Below are 18,281 nucleotides of genomic sequence, written 5' to 3' on the forward strand. Positions count from 1 at the left end.
TGATAATTGTGATTTCCATTAATCCTGAAAATGGAATTACACAAATCATTCTTGTGACTTAAGAACATTAGTCCCATTCATTTTAGCAACATTTATGCTGCTGGAATCCTTTCCATCTCCAAGCTGCTGCTTTAGGAAGTTGATTTGCAGAACCGCAGGTTGTGTGAAGTGTGTGGAAGTCAACGGAACTGAATTTATATCAGCTGAGAACGTGTCCAGGAACAGCTAAATATAGGCTTAAAAGCTTTGCTTTAGACTGCTATTTCTGAAAGGCTGTTCCACTTTTTTCCTAGTTTATGATAAAGATGTAAACTGCTTCTTGCACTCTGAGATTACAAATGTTTTCATCTTTCGTGATGACCTGTTTTCTTTAAATAGTAACTCTGGCTGAGTTTAATGAATCACATTCCAGAAGACTTCTTGCTTTGGCAATGCGATATTAAAACATTGCCAGTATTTTATTAAGGCACTACTACCACACATCTCTCTATTAGGCTGTTTTAAAGTAGATGTACTTGCTGAGGGAAGGTGCACAAAAATGCTTTGCGTGGCTTTCCTGTTATAGGAGCAGTTTGTGGCCATGCTTAGTGGGCCAAACTTGACTGAAAAATGGCCCCAGTTCTTGTTGGCTAGAGGTAATGGTGGCCATTTTTTGCCATTCCTCCTGTGGGGAGGTGATACAGCCAGAACTTCTTGTAGCTCTGAATGAAAGAGTGCTGCCCCTTCTGCCACCCAGGGTAATCCTGAGCAGAGTTCAGCACGTAGCTGAGGTGGTCACTGTGGTCCTTTACAGCCCAGGCCATTCTGTGATTCTATGGACAACTTCCAATTAGCAGATCCAGATTTGATTTCTATTTTATACGTGACTAGCAGGGTTAAATTCTGGATAGAGTCTTCACGGTGCAAAGTGGTGGGTGGGGAGAAAGCATTTACAACCATGAAGACTCACTCTGGTTCACCTTGCATTCATTTTGTTCTTAATTACGCTGGAACCTCGAGCTCCTCCCAGAGCACTGTGGAGCTGAAGACACAAAGAGTTCCCTCTGACTGTTATTAATGAGATCTAATTAGCCTGTTCAGCTTTCTGGGGTATGGCTGTGCTGTGGTACGCAAGGAAATTGCTCAGTATGCTCAGAGCACCGTAAGTTGGTATTCTTTTAATTCTACTTGGCTAAAAATCATCTGCAGAATAAAACCCCCTGCGTACAGTTAAAACTGCAAGGGGAGTTTAGAGACATTTGTATTTGTTGCTGCATCAAGATGCAGAAGCTGTACCTGCAGATGTCTCTGCAAGGACAGCCTGACCAGTTGCCCTGCAGTGCATCAGCAGTCCCCTGAAGGCCACCAGGCAGAGCCCAGCCCAAGCTCTGGCCTGTGCTGTGCAGAAGGTCGCTTTGGGCACCTTTTCCCTTTAGCACTGGGAAATTCTCTGCACCGTGAGATGTCTTATTTATGTAACCTGAGAAATCAGGAATAGTGATGCAAAACTTGAAGGCTCTCAGCTGCTTGTATTCTGACACTTATGACTGGCTGTTCTGAAGAACTGCAGCGTACATATGTGTGAATGTACTGCAGGGGTCTTTACTTTTATATCACAATTACTTCCATCTCTCTTCCTCAATTAGTACCGAGATTGTTCGTCAGTCACATCATTTTTCATCTCGCATTCATCGTTGTCTTTTCTTAGCTCATCTTCATTTTGTTTCTGTGGCTTTAGCTGCAGGAATGTTCCTGTCTTTTCCTACATGTTGGTGATGACTTCGGGCCGTGATTGAGTAGAAACAGGAATCAAATGGTCTGCTAAGTATGAAATGTGTTGAGGGCGACATTCTTTGGTTCCTGCTTTCGGGTTAGATTGTTCAGGAGATTTGGCTCCTCAGGATTTGTGAATGCCCATTGGACTTGGTTCATCCTGGCTGATATTGTGACCAAGTTGATGTTTAGCTCAGGTCTCCTCCCTGCTCTCTGGCAAAGGAGATGGAAGGTCAGGACAAGGTGGTATTTTCAGCCTTGCGTGTCAAAGTGGCTCCCAGTGGCTCAGGAAGCCATGTTGGGAAAGGAATGGGCGTGCGATCGAGGGTGAAAGCTGTGATGATTTCACCTTTCTCTGTGATCAGCTGTTCTAACCTTGCTGCCTGCAGAGTGATTCATTACTGGGTCCTGAGCTGAGAGGTTTATTTGGAGACCTGATCCATTTCCACCACAAACAAAACCAGGTGCAATTTGGGTCCCTGTGCAGGAAGCTTTGCTTTAGCTCAGTGACATGTTTTTAACATCCTTACATTTAGCACACAGAAGTTTTTTGCAGGACGACCTGCCTGGTTTTGTTCTGAGTCACGGAATGGCTCTATTTGCAACTTCTGTGTGGAGGGCGTCTTTCTCAGTGGTGCTTTTTATTTCTGAGCCCTTGACATGGAATTAGGTAAAGGCTCCTAAGCCGTAGGTCAGTGGGCTGTGTTCAGACACCTTCTGCACCAGCAGTTCCATCTTTTGGCCACTGAGGTTGGTTTTCTCACCTGAGATGGAGAGTGTGTGCCCTCCTTGCCCATCACCCAGTAGGTCTGATCCAGATCAGCAGTCTGGCTGTGCTTTGCAGTGGCGTTCTTGGCAGCCATGCAGCTGGTGGGCTGCCTGCTCCTGGCTGCAGTAACGACCAGGCCATAGAAGAGTAGCAAAGCAACACAGAGTTACTCTAGGCATCATCCCATGATCTCTACTGTATCCTCTGATTTGTGGGTTGATATTTAAAATAGCAATGTATGTGTTCTTGGGTATAACTGAAGTTGAAATAAATGCTGTTTTGATAGTTATTTCACATATATACATATATTTCACTCCATGTATAGCAATTTTTGGTATCTTCATAATCAGTTTTTCGTTCAACATGTTCTGTTATTTTGAAGCCTAGGCAGATTTGATTGTTCATGGCAGATTAATTTATACTCATGGTTCTTTGCTTTCCAATATCTAGAATATTTGAATTTCTGGATGTGAGATTCACTGAAAGTCATCATAGAATCATAGAACGGCCTGGGTTGAAAAGGAACACAGTGATCATCTTGGTTCAACCCTCTGCTGCGTGCAGGGCCGTCAGCCACCAGATCAGGCTGCCCAGAGCCACATCCAGCCTGGCTCAATGCTGAGATTTCCATGTAGTCCATTAGGTGCAGCATAAGGAAATAGGTGATGCAATGTAATACTTCATCCCTGTTTAAATTTTAACTGTTCTGCAACATTTAACGCAGGTGACTAACATTAAGTACTGTTCTTACAATGCAAACCCTGGGCTGATTAATTAATAAAGTTATGTTGTAAGGTTTGAAGTGCTAGAAAAGGAAGAGCCTCTGAACTTTAGCATAAAAATTACTGTGCACAATAAACTGTGCACTGAAACAGTGTGTGATAGCTGAGTTTATTTCCACAAGCTGTTAAAGCGTGGTGTTTTCCTGGTGATGAAACGTATTTACAATGTGTGGGTATGTAACTTCTCAATAAGGTAATCTAAACAAACCTGCAAGAACATTTGAGGCAATGCATGTAATCCTGATGGCTTCCACTTGGCACCACTGAATTTTGTAGCGTTTGTTAAATCTTCTGTAGCACGAATGTGATTCAAACTGGTGTGAGTTGTGTTGGTTTTTCACCCAATATTCACTAATCTTTACGTTGGTTTTTGCACACTTGTAGTTTCTCATGAGCTTATTACTCTGCACACAGTGCACCCCTCGGTGAGCTCTGCAGTCTCCTCCATGTAACTCCTGCACTTGCCTATGGACGGAGGAATGGATCCAAATGTGATCTGGGCTGAGATTTATGTGAAAAATTTGGCTGCAAGTTTTATTATCACATTAATTAAATTACATTACGTCATTGAAGCAATGAATATTTAACTGAGCATTACTCATAATTGCACCTTCCCCGTTCCTCCTTCACAAAATGGTCACTCGTAAGAAAGTATAATGGATCTTTTGGGAAGAAAAATATAAGTAGTAGCATGAAGGAGGCAAAAATATCACAGAGTAATGGGAAATGGGATGGGGTGTTCGTTCCCATGGGTACCTTTGCAGTGTGCTTTGTCTTCTTGCAGAGCCCCGTAGCAGATAGCTGAAATTCATCTGCCTCTATAGAAGTGCTGCTGTTTCTGAAACGATTTGTTTGTCTGCCATGAGAAGTTGTGCCATCGTGTTTTAAAGATGTAGTTAAAATTTATTTACTAGAATGAATTTACAGTGCTGTAAAGCAGAGCTTTTAAAGTAAAAGTTACGTTCAAAGGTAGAATGCAAATATGAAACACAGAAGTGGAAGTGAGATACTTGTCTGTATTCAGCCAGTGCTCTGATGGGAAATCCTTTAACATCTGCGTGTGCAGGCAGTGATAAAGCTGCAATGCTCACGTGCTGAGGTGAGCTCCCCAGAGCAGCAACTGGCCAGTGGTGGTTGAGTAATTGCAGTTATTTGTCCTGCAGCCGCACTGCAGTGTGCATTCATGGGAAGGATCCTCATAACTAAATGAGAATCTTAGTGGTAGTGAGGCAGTCCGTCGTCACCAAGTGTTTGCAGTTACCAGTGTTATGGCTTTCCCCATTGAGATAACTTGTATTCAGTATTTACATCCTGTATCTGAGTGTTAGAAATGTGAACTGGACTAATAATCAATCAGTTAAGGCACAGTGGTGAAAGTTTCCAGTGCAACAACTGAGACCAGATCTAAACATTTTCAGTGGCCTGGAAGTTATTTGGTGAGATACTGGGTGTAAATGGTCTGACCTGAGAATGTTACAGCTTTGTTTAAAAACGAAGGAGCTTTTGTCTGGATCTGTAAAATGACAGTCAGCTCTTGCATGATATTTCCAAAGAGAATTGCAGCGGAGTTAAAGGACCAGAGGGGTTAAAGACATCGTTAACTCAAATTTTAATGGAGAGCAGAATATCAAACAGAACCCTTTGGGGAAACGAGTGGAAAATCTTCGTGTTTGCAGGTGACTTCATTATCCTGCTTCACTATCATCATCTGCTGTGCCAGAGGAGCACTTACTGCTCCGTGAATGGCTCCCAGTCTTCCGGGCGCTCTTGCATATTGAAGAGATACTCCTGAAAGATGAAATATTTGCATCATTTCTTTTGGTTTTATAGCAATAATATTTCAAAGTAATGAATACTGTAGGAACCAAAATACAGTAAGAAGCAGGCTGGGAATTGGGGAGCATCAATCAAGAGTTATATTACTGACTTAAAAGGAAGGGGGGTCAGCATACAGTGTATAAAAAGCCACTTTGTTTAATCATGTGCACTCAGTCTTGATAATCATAGTTATATTGATAAGTGTGGTTTCAGATTTAACCACTCCGTGCTTTAGGCTTGAACTCCGTCATCATGTTTTGCACCTTGTCTTCCTAAAACAGGCATTACTTTTCCACCCAGGAGGCCCAGATGTGTTTTAACAACTCTTCTCTGCTGATCATTAATTTCTCTAAAGTACAGAAGCACAACCAGTGCTTGATCTTCTATTGTGATCCTAACATTCGTTCCTCGAAGTTGAGCTGAAAGATGGAGGAATGCAGGAGGTCAGTTGTGGAGGCTGTTTACTTAAAGGAAGTAATAAAATACATGATCTCAGAAACCTGAGATCCAAGTGTTTGTTTATCTACAAGGTTTTTCATCTCAATAACATGTTTAGAAGAAAATGCCTTGTGTTGAAGGATGAAATTTGCATTTTTGTCAAACATTTGTGGGTTTTTTAGAAGTATTTTAGGAAAAAAAAGTATGAAGTTTTCTCACAATAGATGTTCCTCAGTGTTCTCTACCCAACCCCATCACATCATTTTCCTGTAATTGAAACATCAAAGCAAGTCTCCATTGCTTACTTGTAGCATCTTTAATGATTGGCTTTACTTCTGATACAGAACATAGAGATAAAAGGGTCAATGGCAGAGATGCCATCAGTAACGGCTGTGATAATTCTTGGATTAGGATCAACTCCGAGTACTGCAGAAGGCCTCTAAGTAGCAGAGTACTTCTGCTTCATACTGAATTCTTTAGTTGTTTGTGTCCTTTCATTTTTTCTGTTGTTTTTGTTTTTAATTTACCTCCACTGTAACATGGTGCTGTGTTCGGAGCTTATTGGTCTACCAGGACTGAGCACGAAGTTCTGCAGCAGCAGGAAGATGCCATCCCAGTTATGTCCATGGAAACAAAGGCAGTATTTAATTTACTGCATTTGGACTTTACCCGTAACAGGACAGCTGTGCTTTGTGCCTTTTGGAAAGGATCCATTTTAGGGATGTGGTCAGTAGGCACGGTGGGGATGGGTTGGGTTCAGGGATCTCAGAGCTCTTTTCTAACCCGAATGGTTCTGTGATCCTGGCCCAGACTGTGCTCCAGAAATGCCAGGAGGTGCCGGCAGAGCCAAGGCTGGGTGAGGGACACCCCGACAGGAAGGAAGGCTGGTGGCAGCATTGTGGCATATTGCACCACCTGCATAGCACGTGCTCTGTCCCACACACCTTGTTTAGTGCAGCACTGGAGGAACGTAAGCATCATTATTTCAGTTTCTTAAAATGATTACGATCTTCAGGAAATATTTATGAAGCGATTTGGTTCAAATTTAATGACCTTTTATAAAGTATTGACTGCGCTACTCAAAATCATTTACTAACATCAAGTCACTCATCATAAACCATAGAGATCAATATATTCACATGAAGATGCTGTTTAGTTTTTAGTGTCGTGGTAATTTTGAATAGCCTTGGCTTTGTACAGCTGTGGATTCTGACACAGTAGGGTGAGTGAAGTGGCAGTGATCTGCATCTGGCAGGGATGTGAGCAATGCTGTGTTCCACACACGAGCAGAACATCCTTCCCATTGGGAGCAATGGCAGTACTCCATCCATCTCAGACCTTCCATCCTTCAGCTCGTGTTACAAAGTTGCTCAGCATTTTTCTTTCCATCTTGAAATTATCTTTGCTGTTTTGGGATTTCTTCTTTGGGTCGATGCTCAGAACACACCACAGGCACAGTTTTTTAAACACCTGTGTGTTCTCAAAGGCTTACCTGTATTCATGCTGGTAGGTTCTAAGTGCTTTTTGCAGTTGTTGTGCCTGGATGCCACGTGTGATTCTCTCATGTGATTGAGAGAACCATTTTTTTTTCTCACAGTGTAGATTTGGAGATAAATGGGGGAGATTTATCCCATTCACTTCCTTAACTCAAGAATCTCACCCAGTTACTCCTAACTTTTATTTCACCGTTTGAGTTACCTGTGCCCAAGCAACAAAAGTGCCTTTTTAGCTGTTACATGGTGATTAGTTGCAGACGTAAATCCAGACAATCCCTCCTTTAAAGCCCTTTACCCCATAACGTACATTTGAAATGAACTTTGGTTGCTTTCAAATGCTGCCTTCCTATTTCTCTCTCTGATAATGCTGGGCAGGAGGGTGAGCTGCTGTGGCTGATGTTGCGTCACCCCTCTCCAGCCCAGCTGTGCTCTGCATCACAGAGGCTGAAGTCTCAAACTGATCCCCGAGTTAGAAACCTGTATGCTGCTTTTCATCCATTTGCAACAGGAGCTCAGCGCTCTTGCAGTGTTAGGGGAGTTACAGTCACCCTTTGTATTTCTGCTGCAAAAAGCTAGATTGCTTTTTAGGAGTTCATAAAGAAAACAAAAGTTTGCAAATTAATTTAGTCACCACAATTGATACAGTTTTCAGTTGCTCACAGGTGAGTCGTTGTCCTTGAGTAACAGTGCAAAAGTGTACCATGATTTGATGTTTGCTTTTATATTCTTGTAGTTGTTGCTGGTTTTCCAGTTCCAGAACTTTAGCTGGTGTCCAAAAGCAGAAGTGTGTTGTTGTCATTTGCAGTGACGTCCATCTGATCTAACTCTTTTTACACCAGCAATATCATTTGGGCTTTATTCTTGTCTAAGCAAAAAGCTGACCGACTGTTTCCAAGGAAAAATTCCATCTTAGATATTTCCTGCTCTGTTGCAGGTCGATGCACAAGCTGACTCAGCTGGAGAGACTTGATCTGGGCAATAATGAATTCTCTGAACTGGTAAGAAATGCCCCTTTCAGCAAACGCCTGTGTCATTTTGTGCTCTGTGCTCGGGGGGCTGGACTTGTGCTTGAAAGGCATTAAGGTGTTGTGGCCACGTGCAGCCACAGGAGCAGTCTGCTGCCTTTGGGAAAGTATCCGTCTAATAAGAGGAACTGAGAAGAAAATGGAAGTTGAGAGGAGAAATGATGATTCTCCACATTAACCTCAGTGAAGACTGGAAGAAAAAAAATCATTAATCATCACAGGAACAAATAGCACAAAATGACCGCTAATTAACTTAACCTGGAAATTAGAAGTAATTTTAATCATCAAAGAAGAAAAAGAAAATTCAATAGAATTAGCTTAGGCAAAATAAATTACCTTCCAATTATTGACTAATTGTTTTTCTAATAGAAACACATGATGCCACTGCGCGTAGGATGGAGGCACTGAGCTATGGGGGGTGGGTTCCTTACTGCCCAATATGCCGCATGGCTGGGCAGCAGGAAGAGAACTTCTTATGGGAAGTGCAACGTTCCAAGGAACTCAGAGTGCAGGAGATATTTCAATGGCTCTCTGAAGGTGCTGAGATGCTGAACTGGCACATTTGATAGACGTGTCCATAACGTGATCTGTTCTTTTCCGCAGCCTGAGGTTCTCGAACAGATACAAAACCTGAAGGAATTATGGATGGACAATAACTCTCTGCAAATACTACCTGGGGTATGAACATTTATTTTATGTCATCTAATGCTACTAATGATGAACAGTTCACCATGCAGTAAATGAGCGCATGTGTGTTTCCTGAATAGGTTCATATTTTCAGTTAGTTCTAATATCATTACCAAGAAATAAAAGGCTCAAAATTGCCATGCACACAAAGGCCTTCTAAATGTTGTGCTACTTCATGATGGTAATTACATTGGAGTGTACCTGTTTTATCTGAGCTTTGTGTGGTTTGCATTGCGAGGGAAGTTGTTTCCTACTGCCTTCTCAGGCACACTTCATTGTAAGGAAAACAACAGCATCAATTTTGCTGATTCTCTTGGTGAAATGTCAGATCCAGAACAAACTGACTGCCCTGTGATAATGGACCAAGAGGCAGATTGCTTCTGCTGCCTTCAAACTCTGTGTGCCAACAGACTGTCAAAGAAATCTGAGAACTTTCTGTCCTGTTGCTCGTGGATGTTAGAAGCCGCAGTGAATGTGTTCACAAAGGAACCTGTTGGGATTAACCTCTCATGACTGAGCTATGAAAATCTGAAACCCGATTTTAGACTTTAGAAAATGAAGGCAAGGAATATGACACGAGGATGCACTGATGCCAGGTGTCACCTCAGTGCAGCAGTGGGTGGGTGGGCTGGGAGTCGTGTCCCTGGGATCCATATCCAACCAAAGAAAGCAATAAAGCAGTGTGACGCTGGGAACTCAAATTCCCCCCAGATTTAATGAATCCAGAGCACCAGAATCTGCTTGGAGTTTATTATTTATTTTGGTGCATGTCATTTCCAGAATGATAGGCTGGCATGATAATGGCAATGGGCAGCATTTTAATAGGACTTAGGATTATCAGCTGGGCTCACAGAGCAGCTGATCTTCAGCACTGCCTCAGCCTTTCCTTCTGTGGCTTTCTGAAGAAATCCCAGTGCTGATTCAGTGGTACAAATAGAAAAGCATTCTGAGATAACCAGTAGAAGAAGTATTGCAGTTGTTTGTCTTTAAACTTGGATATTGGTATGCCATGTCTATCTGTTGAAGTAACGCTCTGTAACATGCTATTAAGTCTATAGGAAAGTTAAAACAGCTCGTGTACCTGGATATGTCAAAAAACAGGATAGAAACTGTTGATTTGGACATATCGGGATGTGAAGGACTTGAAGACCTCCTGTTGTCATCAAATATGTTGCAGCAACTGCCAGACTCCATAGGTGAGCAAAGCTCCTGTTTTTACGCTCGGCTTTGTGATAAAGCTGGAAGAACTGCCATTAAACTCCAAAGGAACTGGATGTATCTGGTATCGGGGCAGCCCATAAAGACTGCTCTGAACATCAGAAAAAAATAGGAATCCGTGGTTAGAAGGCCTAGATTGTTCTGATCTGTATTTTTCAAGAAACTACATAGAGATGCTATTGATCTGATCTACATTAGAACAGAAATGTAGAAGTGGTTATATCAACAGTATTATGCTCCTGAAGAAAATTAGTCACAGTAGTGCAGTTCCAGTGATGGTGTTAAATGAAGAAATAGCTCAACCTGTTCATTTTCTGTTTTGACTATGTTACCATATATGGAATTTCTGAATTACTTAGAACACGATCCCTGGAAGCTGTCTGTAGGTACATGGCTCTGTACAACCGATCCCTCAGGTTTCCTTCAGGAACGCTGCATGTCCCTCCTCTCTTCTTTTGCTTCCAGCAGAGAAGCCCCCAAGATGCACAATGTCTTGGAACATGGAGCTGTGGACCCTCCCCTATTTTAATTAACAGAGTGAAGCCTCCAGACTGTATCGCTGGCTAATGAAACTCTACTACATGAATATTTACAGAGTGACTTTCACTCATGTTTTGCTCTAATGTGGTATCGCACCATCCCTGCAGTTTATTCTCAATGCAGTTCTCTGATGTACACATGCAGATTGATTTTTCCAGGTTACGTAACTCTGGTACAGAAGGATGCTTACATTGAGGATTGTGAACTCAGTGCTCGTTTCCAAGTTCCCATTACTGAATCATAATAGGTGTAACTGAAGCAAAGCAGAAAGAGCCATTTCAGTGCTGCATTTTCAGGTGACAGCTTGCTGCAATTCTGTTTGGTAGAAATTCTTCCTCTTAAAAGACAGTGTTGCTGTAGGCTGGGTGTCTGCTGGAACACGTTGGCTTTTCAACAGAAACATACTCTGGTAGAAGTGAGTAATGCTTCTGACGGCCATTTGAGGTGGACTTTTCATCTGCTTCAGCTTTCATATTACGGTGCATTCCACTTCACAGTTTTCTTTATATAAGTAGTTAATTTATATTATGCCCACTGCTAATATTATGATGCTAAAATATATACTAAAATAATACTCAAGTACAAATGTATGTTTAAAAAGAAAAAGCTATTTTGGTGTTTCCAGAGCTCCTTTGGGGTAAAAACACACTTGGAAATGTCAGTAACTTCCAAAAGGTGGGAATCTTATTTTCTGACGACACCAATCTCAGTTTCAGCCACCGTGATGCAATGATTTTCCCATTCTTTCTTCTATTGCACTGATTTCCCATTGCACAGTGTAAAGCAGAAGTGTCATCCCTGGGTAAATGCTGACACTTCAGTATCTAGCAGTTCTCTTAACAAATAGAGTCAGCTGCATGCACAAATGCCTTCAGGACCGATTCCAGTCATCTGTTCCTCCATATTGTGAAGCACTCTAAGGGTAGCATTTACTTTAGATAGCTTTGCTGTGGTCCTTCTGGGACCTGAGCACCTTTTAATCAGGGCAACAGGATTCAGTTCCTTTTTATTCCTCTTCATGTTTTTCAGGACTTCAGAATACACTTAGGGCTGTCCTCATTGCATTTCAGCTCAACATTTAACCTGTGCTGCATTGTAATGGAACATATTTTCAATGGGCCGAGCGTGTGTTTGTGCACTGCATCATTTCTAAAATCTAGATCTATGCTACACAGAGCTGGATGTTATTGTTTAATTGAGGATACTGGGGATTACAGAAAGTGACGACGATGAATGTGGAATATTTTTCTCTCCTTCCTCTCCTGTTCTGCAGGGCTGCTGAAAAGGCTCACCACGTTAAAAGTTGATGACAATCAGCTCACGATTTTGCCCAATGCCATTGGAAAGTGAGTATCAAGAGAAACCTTTTCCCTTCAGCTTGCTTTTCTCTGAAATCAAAAGTAAGACAGAGAAGATGCGCTGAATTACAAAACAACCCCCAGAGGTGCCCCTGACACACAGCCTGTCGTGTCTACGTGTGGAGCAGCAGCTTCTCTGACTTACACTGGCACCAGCAATAGGAAGGTGACACGTACCGTATTTTTCATCACAAAGGGTGGAGGGTGTTTTCTGTATGAATCACTTGCAGTTTGGATGAGCAGAGCAACAAAAGTAGAAGAAAGATAAGAACTGGGGGAATGGCAGTTTCCATAGCAACAGCTAGGACTGATGTTGGAAAGAAGATGGCTGTATACCACATATGTATTAAGGTGTCTTAAAATATTGAAGGAGCATAAATGAAAAAGCCGTGACAATTTAGTAGGTGTATACATAAAAGATGTGAAAATACCTTAAAAGTCCTGGTTTGCTGAGATTCGATCAGATTCTGCATGGTCTTTGGTGCAAAATTCCACGTGGTGCTGCTGCATGCAGAGCTTCCCTCTGCTGCCTCAGCGTATTGCCTGCTTGAAATCCACAACTTACTGTAAAACTCAAAGCAGGTCCAGGCCTGTTTCCAAAGCAACACTAAGAGCTAACGGCCTTGCTTCAGAATGTGATTATTCTGCCATTCCTTGGAAGTCGGTGCTTTCATTTGATTTATAGTTGCCTTTCCTAGCAGAGAATGGTATGGTGAGATCTTTAGAGTAGAAATCCTCTCTGACCTCCATAGCCGGTGCTGTCCCACTCCTGTTCCTACTTTGTAGTAATATTCTCAATAATAATTTTGTTGTTCATATAGCGTCAGGGAAGAAAAAATCTGAACGTGTGGGCAGTGAGAACTACCCACTGAAATCTCACGTCTGGCTTCCTGTGACGTGCTGCTTGCAGTGCGTTGTACTGATGCGGTATTAATGGTGGGCATTAGAAGTTGGCTGCGTGAATGACCAAATGGGAATCTGGCTGTGCTGCAATCAGTCCTGACAGCGAGAGCTCGTACGGCTCCAAGCTGTGCTGGGCATTGTGCAGGAAGGTTGATGTTGTGTCCAACGTTACCTTTAGCAATTTGGGGAGTCATCTTTCCAAAGCTGCCATGACAATGGGAATTCCCTCTCTTAATATCTGTTCAGTATTATTTGTAGAGGATCCATGATTATGTTGTAAGAGATGCACACTGCTGCTCTGGAAGGTGTGACTGCAGAGCAGTAGGTTAATCACCCAATATTATCCCATTATTTTTAAAGGTAGTACTTTCCCTGGCTTAATGAGGACAGTGTCTCCCACATCAAAATGAACTTCCCTTCTCTGACTCATCCACTTGGATGGTTTCCTACTGGGTCTCTTTCTCCTAAATGATGGGCACGGTACCCACTGCAGAGTGTATTATTCTCACACAAAGATTAGCAATGTGGAGGAGGGAATTCTCCCTCCAGGGACCAATTTCCTGATGAGACACGGAGCCTTTCAGCACTGCCTGAGTCAATGTTGTTAGCGGTGAACTGCCACCCTCATTTTTGGCAAGCATGTTCAGAGCACAAGCCTGTAAATGGCATTTGGAGTTGGACCTGCAAGATGCTATGCTCGGCAGACTCAGCTCAGGAAAACAATTCAGCATATATTTATCTTCATTAGATGCTATCAGAGGATTTACATACGGGGCTTTACGAATTGGAGACTGCACCCACAGGACTGCAGTGAATGCCCCTGCTTCTGCTTTCTGGGTACAAAGGTTGCAGCCCACACATAGGAAATGGTGTGGTAACTTTGTTAACTTAGGAGCCACTGCACGGTGTCATAGGACTGTTCTGTAGAGTCACGGAATCACTGAAGTTGGAAATGCCCTCTGAGATCCCCAAACCCAACCATGCCATACCTGCTGCCCGTGACCCTCAGTGCCACCAATCTGCCCCAAAATATTCCTCAGCAACCTCCGGGTGTGCACTGACTGCTGCCCCATTTCAGTGGATGGCGTATCTGATTTTTGTCTGTTCTTCTAAATCCAGATCGTTCCCTATAGATTTCAAGCCCAAGAAGACATTAAAGCTAATACATTAAAGCTAATGAAATTTTAGCTAAATTGGCGTGATTGGAATTATAGCAGTTATTCTCAGCATGGCGTTCATCCACAAGCCATGGTGAATGACAAATCACTTTCTGAACTAAACGCTTTGCTTTTATTGTGGCCATCTTTGTTTGCCTACTGGTGATGTCAGCGGGAAGAACCGAAGCTGAGAACATCTGTGCCAGACAATATCTTACAAATAAAGTCAAGTCACTCTTTGCTGTCATGGGAACTCACACCAATACAGCTCAGGGGATGAGAGCCTCCAGTTTCCATTAGAAACAGTTGTTCAAAATTAGCTTTTCTATTTTTGAGCTTTTCTGTTTGTGTTATCATCAGTAAAACATATGCATCTTTAATTGAAAAAGCTTTCAAGTTGGGCTTCTCCCATTCACGCACGTATTTGGTACGAGCACTTGAGAGGAAACTCATAGTACATATGGAGCAAAAGAGGGGCGGTGGAAGTGGGGAATGATGGCATTCTCAGTGAGTCACAGAACTTCAATTCCATGATTGGAATGAGCAGCACAGCATTAATGATACTGTTATTAACTTCTAGGGAAACCTGCAATAAAGGTTCCATCTTCAGGGCACAATGTCTGCGGAACTGTGATGATTTGAAACATCCAAAGGTTTTAGATGGCAAATTTTGTTACTTAACCCTCAGCATCTAACAAGTGCATTTACAATTTCAGTTTATCTTTATTAGAAGAATTTGACTGCAGCTGTAATGAGTTGGAGTCGTTGCCTTCCACCATCGGTTACCTTCACAACCTGAGGACGCTGGCTGTGGATGAGAATTTCCTTCCTGAGCTGCCCAGAGAAGTGAGAAGCTGATTCTGTCTTCAAATTACATCAAAACGTTTTGTGATAGGCCTGAGATTCCATCCCTGTTAAGTCACAGCATCCATCAAAGCAATTAATTTACTGCAACAGCAGTAAAGTAGTAAAAATCAAGTTAGCAATTAGATTTTCATGCAGAGGGGAGAGCATTGCTCAGAAGCAGCGGTGCGGGTGGCGTGGTGCTTTTCCCTGATGTTTCTGACAAAAGACCACATTTTCTGCCTTTGGATTCTGCATTTTCTGTTCTTTGTTAATTATAGGGGGGGAAAAAAGATAACATGGCCACCTTCTGATGTTAAGTGAGTGGTAATAACCTTTTCCAAAGCGAGTGTTGTTATACCTTTGCTTTTGGTTTTTTTCCATTCTCACAGATCGGGAGTTGTAAAAACGTAACGGTGATGTCTCTGCGCTCCAACAAGCTGGAATTTCTTCCAGATGAAATAGGTCAGATGCAGAAGCTGAGGGTGTTAAACCTGAGTGATAACAGGTATGGTTCAAATCATCTTCCTAACTCACGTCGTAAGAACGTGTTTGAAAAAAGAGCTGATTCTTTTTAGTTATTTTGTGTTATATTATATTTTAGTTTTATTGCTGATGTAAGATACATAGGTGTATATGAAGCATATAATGCTGTATTTATAAGTACTTGAAATATTTAAATCATAGGGAAAAATATCTTGATTTGATTAATCTTCATGGTTTGGTTTTAATTCTACTGGCATCCAAAGCCAAGTTGGAATGGGGCAAGGATCTGAGTCTCAGTGCTCTATCAGAGATGAAAGGCCGCTCGCCTATTTTATCTGCTGCTGTTTCCACGTGACAGTGAGATATTTGGCTGTAAAACTGGGTACAGCCTTATAGTTTAGTGCTGTGCCCTGATGAGAAAATTGCGACAAGCTGCTGTATGAGATCATTACATGCAAGAGCACAAAACATCACCCCAGCTCCACCAAAATCAAAGGAAAATGTTCTGCTTCCTTCAGTGGGACAAAGGTCCTGTCAAAATCCAGCAGAACCCACCAGGTTCTCTGCTCTCCTGCATGTGGCTGTTTGTGAAACACAGTGCTCACTGTGAGACTCTTGGTCTCCGTCCTGTGCTCCCCCTGCAGCCACAAATGGCTTTTCTGTGGAGCTTCTAGATTCATCTTCTCCAAGGTTGTGTTAATACTCAGCGTGTGAACACTGTTCTGTTTCAGCCAGCTCGTATCCAGTAAATATCTGGGGAAGCACTTTGTGCACCTGGGTCTGATTCACTGTCAGCAGTTTTGTGGTTAAATTAAGGCTGACCGTAAGGTATAACATCAAATAATGTTGAAATCCTTGTAATCCATCTATTCAGAATTGTTTACTTCATTCCATTAGATCATTGTCCTCAGTGCAGTGGTGTATCATAAAACACATTACATACAGACCAGTGTGTAAAGTCAAACCGAACTCAGGGTTTGTGGAAACTGCCCAAGTCCCAGAATCCAACCTTAGATCTTCTTGACTTTGGGTTTCAGGTCCCAGTGCTTTCCCAGGGACGTGGGTGCACTGTCCCATCCGCGCACTGCAGTGTTGGGGGTTTGAGCTCCTTGCTGTGTTCCTGCAGCTGATTCAGGCATGTTTTGAACTCTCTTTCCAGTGTTCTTCCCAGCAGAGCAGTCAGCCTCCCCACACTGTTCTGCATCCACCTGCCCTGTCCTGTCCTAGCTCAGTTTTGACCTGGCAGCTCGGGGTCCTGAACGCATAGGGCTGCAGGTGAAAGCAGCCTGTCCGAAGTGCAGTGTTTTCAGATGGTGCTTCCAGTGGCTGCCCCACCTTAGTCCACACAACCAGCTGTGGGGGCACCAGGGCTGTGTCAGGGCACCTCAGGGTGCTATGGAGATGCCAGGGAGCTGCAGCTGTAGTGCCTTCCCTGGCACATCAAACCAGCCTGAGCTGGATCACTCGTACCTTTTTTCCAGGCCTGTTATTATGCCATGAGTGTGCACTGAGGAAGAAGAAAACTACTCTTTTTTTTCCCCCCTTTCTTTCTTTTTGCTGAGTCAGCTGCAGATTTCAGGTCTGTGACTCCATCTGTAATTACTGCTTTCTGAGTGCTGTTACTGGGGTGACAGGGAGGGGGTGGCTTCTGATGGGAGGAGGCAGCAGAGGTGTAGGAGTATGCCAGGTTTCCTAAGCAAGCTGACCTGACAGCTGGCTGCCATGAAAGCAGCACTCCTGCCCACCTGCCTTTTTCTCTGGCCGCCTGGAGACAAGAATGCAGTGGGATTTGCACTGTGGAGTAAACACTGTGAGCAGCATCTCGTGGTGTTCCTTAGGCTGGGACGTGGTGGTCACTGTCCTTCCCACTCCCCTTTCTTGCTGGCTAATAGCCCTGCATCTCCTTGTGCTTTTCTTTTGTGGACCTTCCCACCTTTGTGAAATGGGTGTTTCAAAGTTTCAGCACAAGAACTGGACACAGCTCGGATCCAATCTTGATGCTGGATTCTCATTTATTTGATTTGGTCTCCTCCATTTTCCCATATATATTAACACTGAGGCAATGTCCATTCCTCCTTTGAATAAGTCCACATATGTGTGCTAATAAGGATGGTATTTGGGCTCTGCTTGTGGTTAGGAACTTTTCCATGTTACTGTAATACTTTTGCCCTTCCGCTCTTCCTTGCTCAGATATGACAGAGAAGGTAGAGCATGCCAGTTCTTTCCCTTTGAGCCATCAGTAGAAGAGGCACAGATGTGCAGGCAGAGCAGAAAGGCAATTCTAGATCCAAGGTGCCTCTGCACCTGAGTGCAGATCCTGAGTCCTGGGCTAGAGGTCAGGCTTTTCCCTGTCAGCCTGTTCTGAGATTTGCTGAGCCCTGTGCTCTTTGTGCCTTGCTGCTAAGGAAGACCCATTCACCCCAAATGCTGCTCTGACAATTTTTGCATGAGACCTCCAATTTTTGCCCAAACCATCTGAGGGCTGGCAGTCACTCCTTGTACTAACAGTTAATGGGGGTGGACTATGCACATGGTCACAGATTCTTTTAGGATCTGTCGGTTCTTTGTGACTTTCTCCCTCCTGACACTGGAGAGGATTTTGTGTCCGTTCTGTCAGGCTGCTCATGCAGTTTTGCATGTGAATTTCAGAGGGAACAGACTCTGTCACTGTGACTGTCAGCCCGTGCTGGATGTTGGAGGATTGTCATGGATAAACAGTTTTACAAAGGGGATGCGGTCTTTCACCGGGGATCTGCCCACTGCAGATTTATCCTAGTGAATAACTTAGATCAGGGACATCTCCTTCTACTTTGTCACATGCCAAATTTTACCTACAGTGCCTACAGCAGTGGTTGAACTTTCATGTCCAATAGCCTCTTAGGTCATTACCTTTATCCCAGTGGCGTTCTCTGTTAGTAGCTGGGCTACTCAAAGGTTTCTTGTGAGATGTTGTTTTTCCATAGTGTTCTATCTGCATACATTCCTTATGACATGGGGAGCGCAGGCTGC

The 18,281-nt window shown here is 43.1% G+C and overlaps 1 protein-coding gene across 19 annotated transcripts in view; it reads left to right on the top strand.

The window, feature by feature from the left end:
• The window catches only part of LRRC7 (leucine rich repeat containing 7), a 169,537-nt gene that overhangs the window by 116,396 nt on the left and 34,860 nt on the right, over positions 1–18,281 (top strand). For all 19 annotated transcript variants that reach the window (XM_072343217.1, XM_072343232.1, XM_072343219.1 and 16 more), the window contains 6 exons: positions 7,990–8,053; positions 8,684–8,758; positions 9,819–9,963; positions 11,799–11,871; positions 14,660–14,789; positions 15,179–15,294. In XM_072343217.1, coding sequence (XP_072199318.1) covers positions 7,990–8,053; positions 8,684–8,758; positions 9,819–9,963; positions 11,799–11,871; positions 14,660–14,789; positions 15,179–15,294 — 603 coding nt within the window. The remainder of the gene's footprint in view (positions 1–7,989; positions 8,054–8,683; positions 8,759–9,818; positions 9,964–11,798; positions 11,872–14,659; positions 14,790–15,178; positions 15,295–18,281) is intronic.

This window comes from Excalfactoria chinensis, chromosome 8 (assembly GCF_039878825.1).
Source record: "Excalfactoria chinensis isolate bCotChi1 chromosome 8, bCotChi1.hap2, whole genome shotgun sequence".
Classification (NCBI taxonomy): domain Eukaryota; kingdom Metazoa; phylum Chordata; class Aves; order Galliformes; family Phasianidae; genus Excalfactoria; species Excalfactoria chinensis.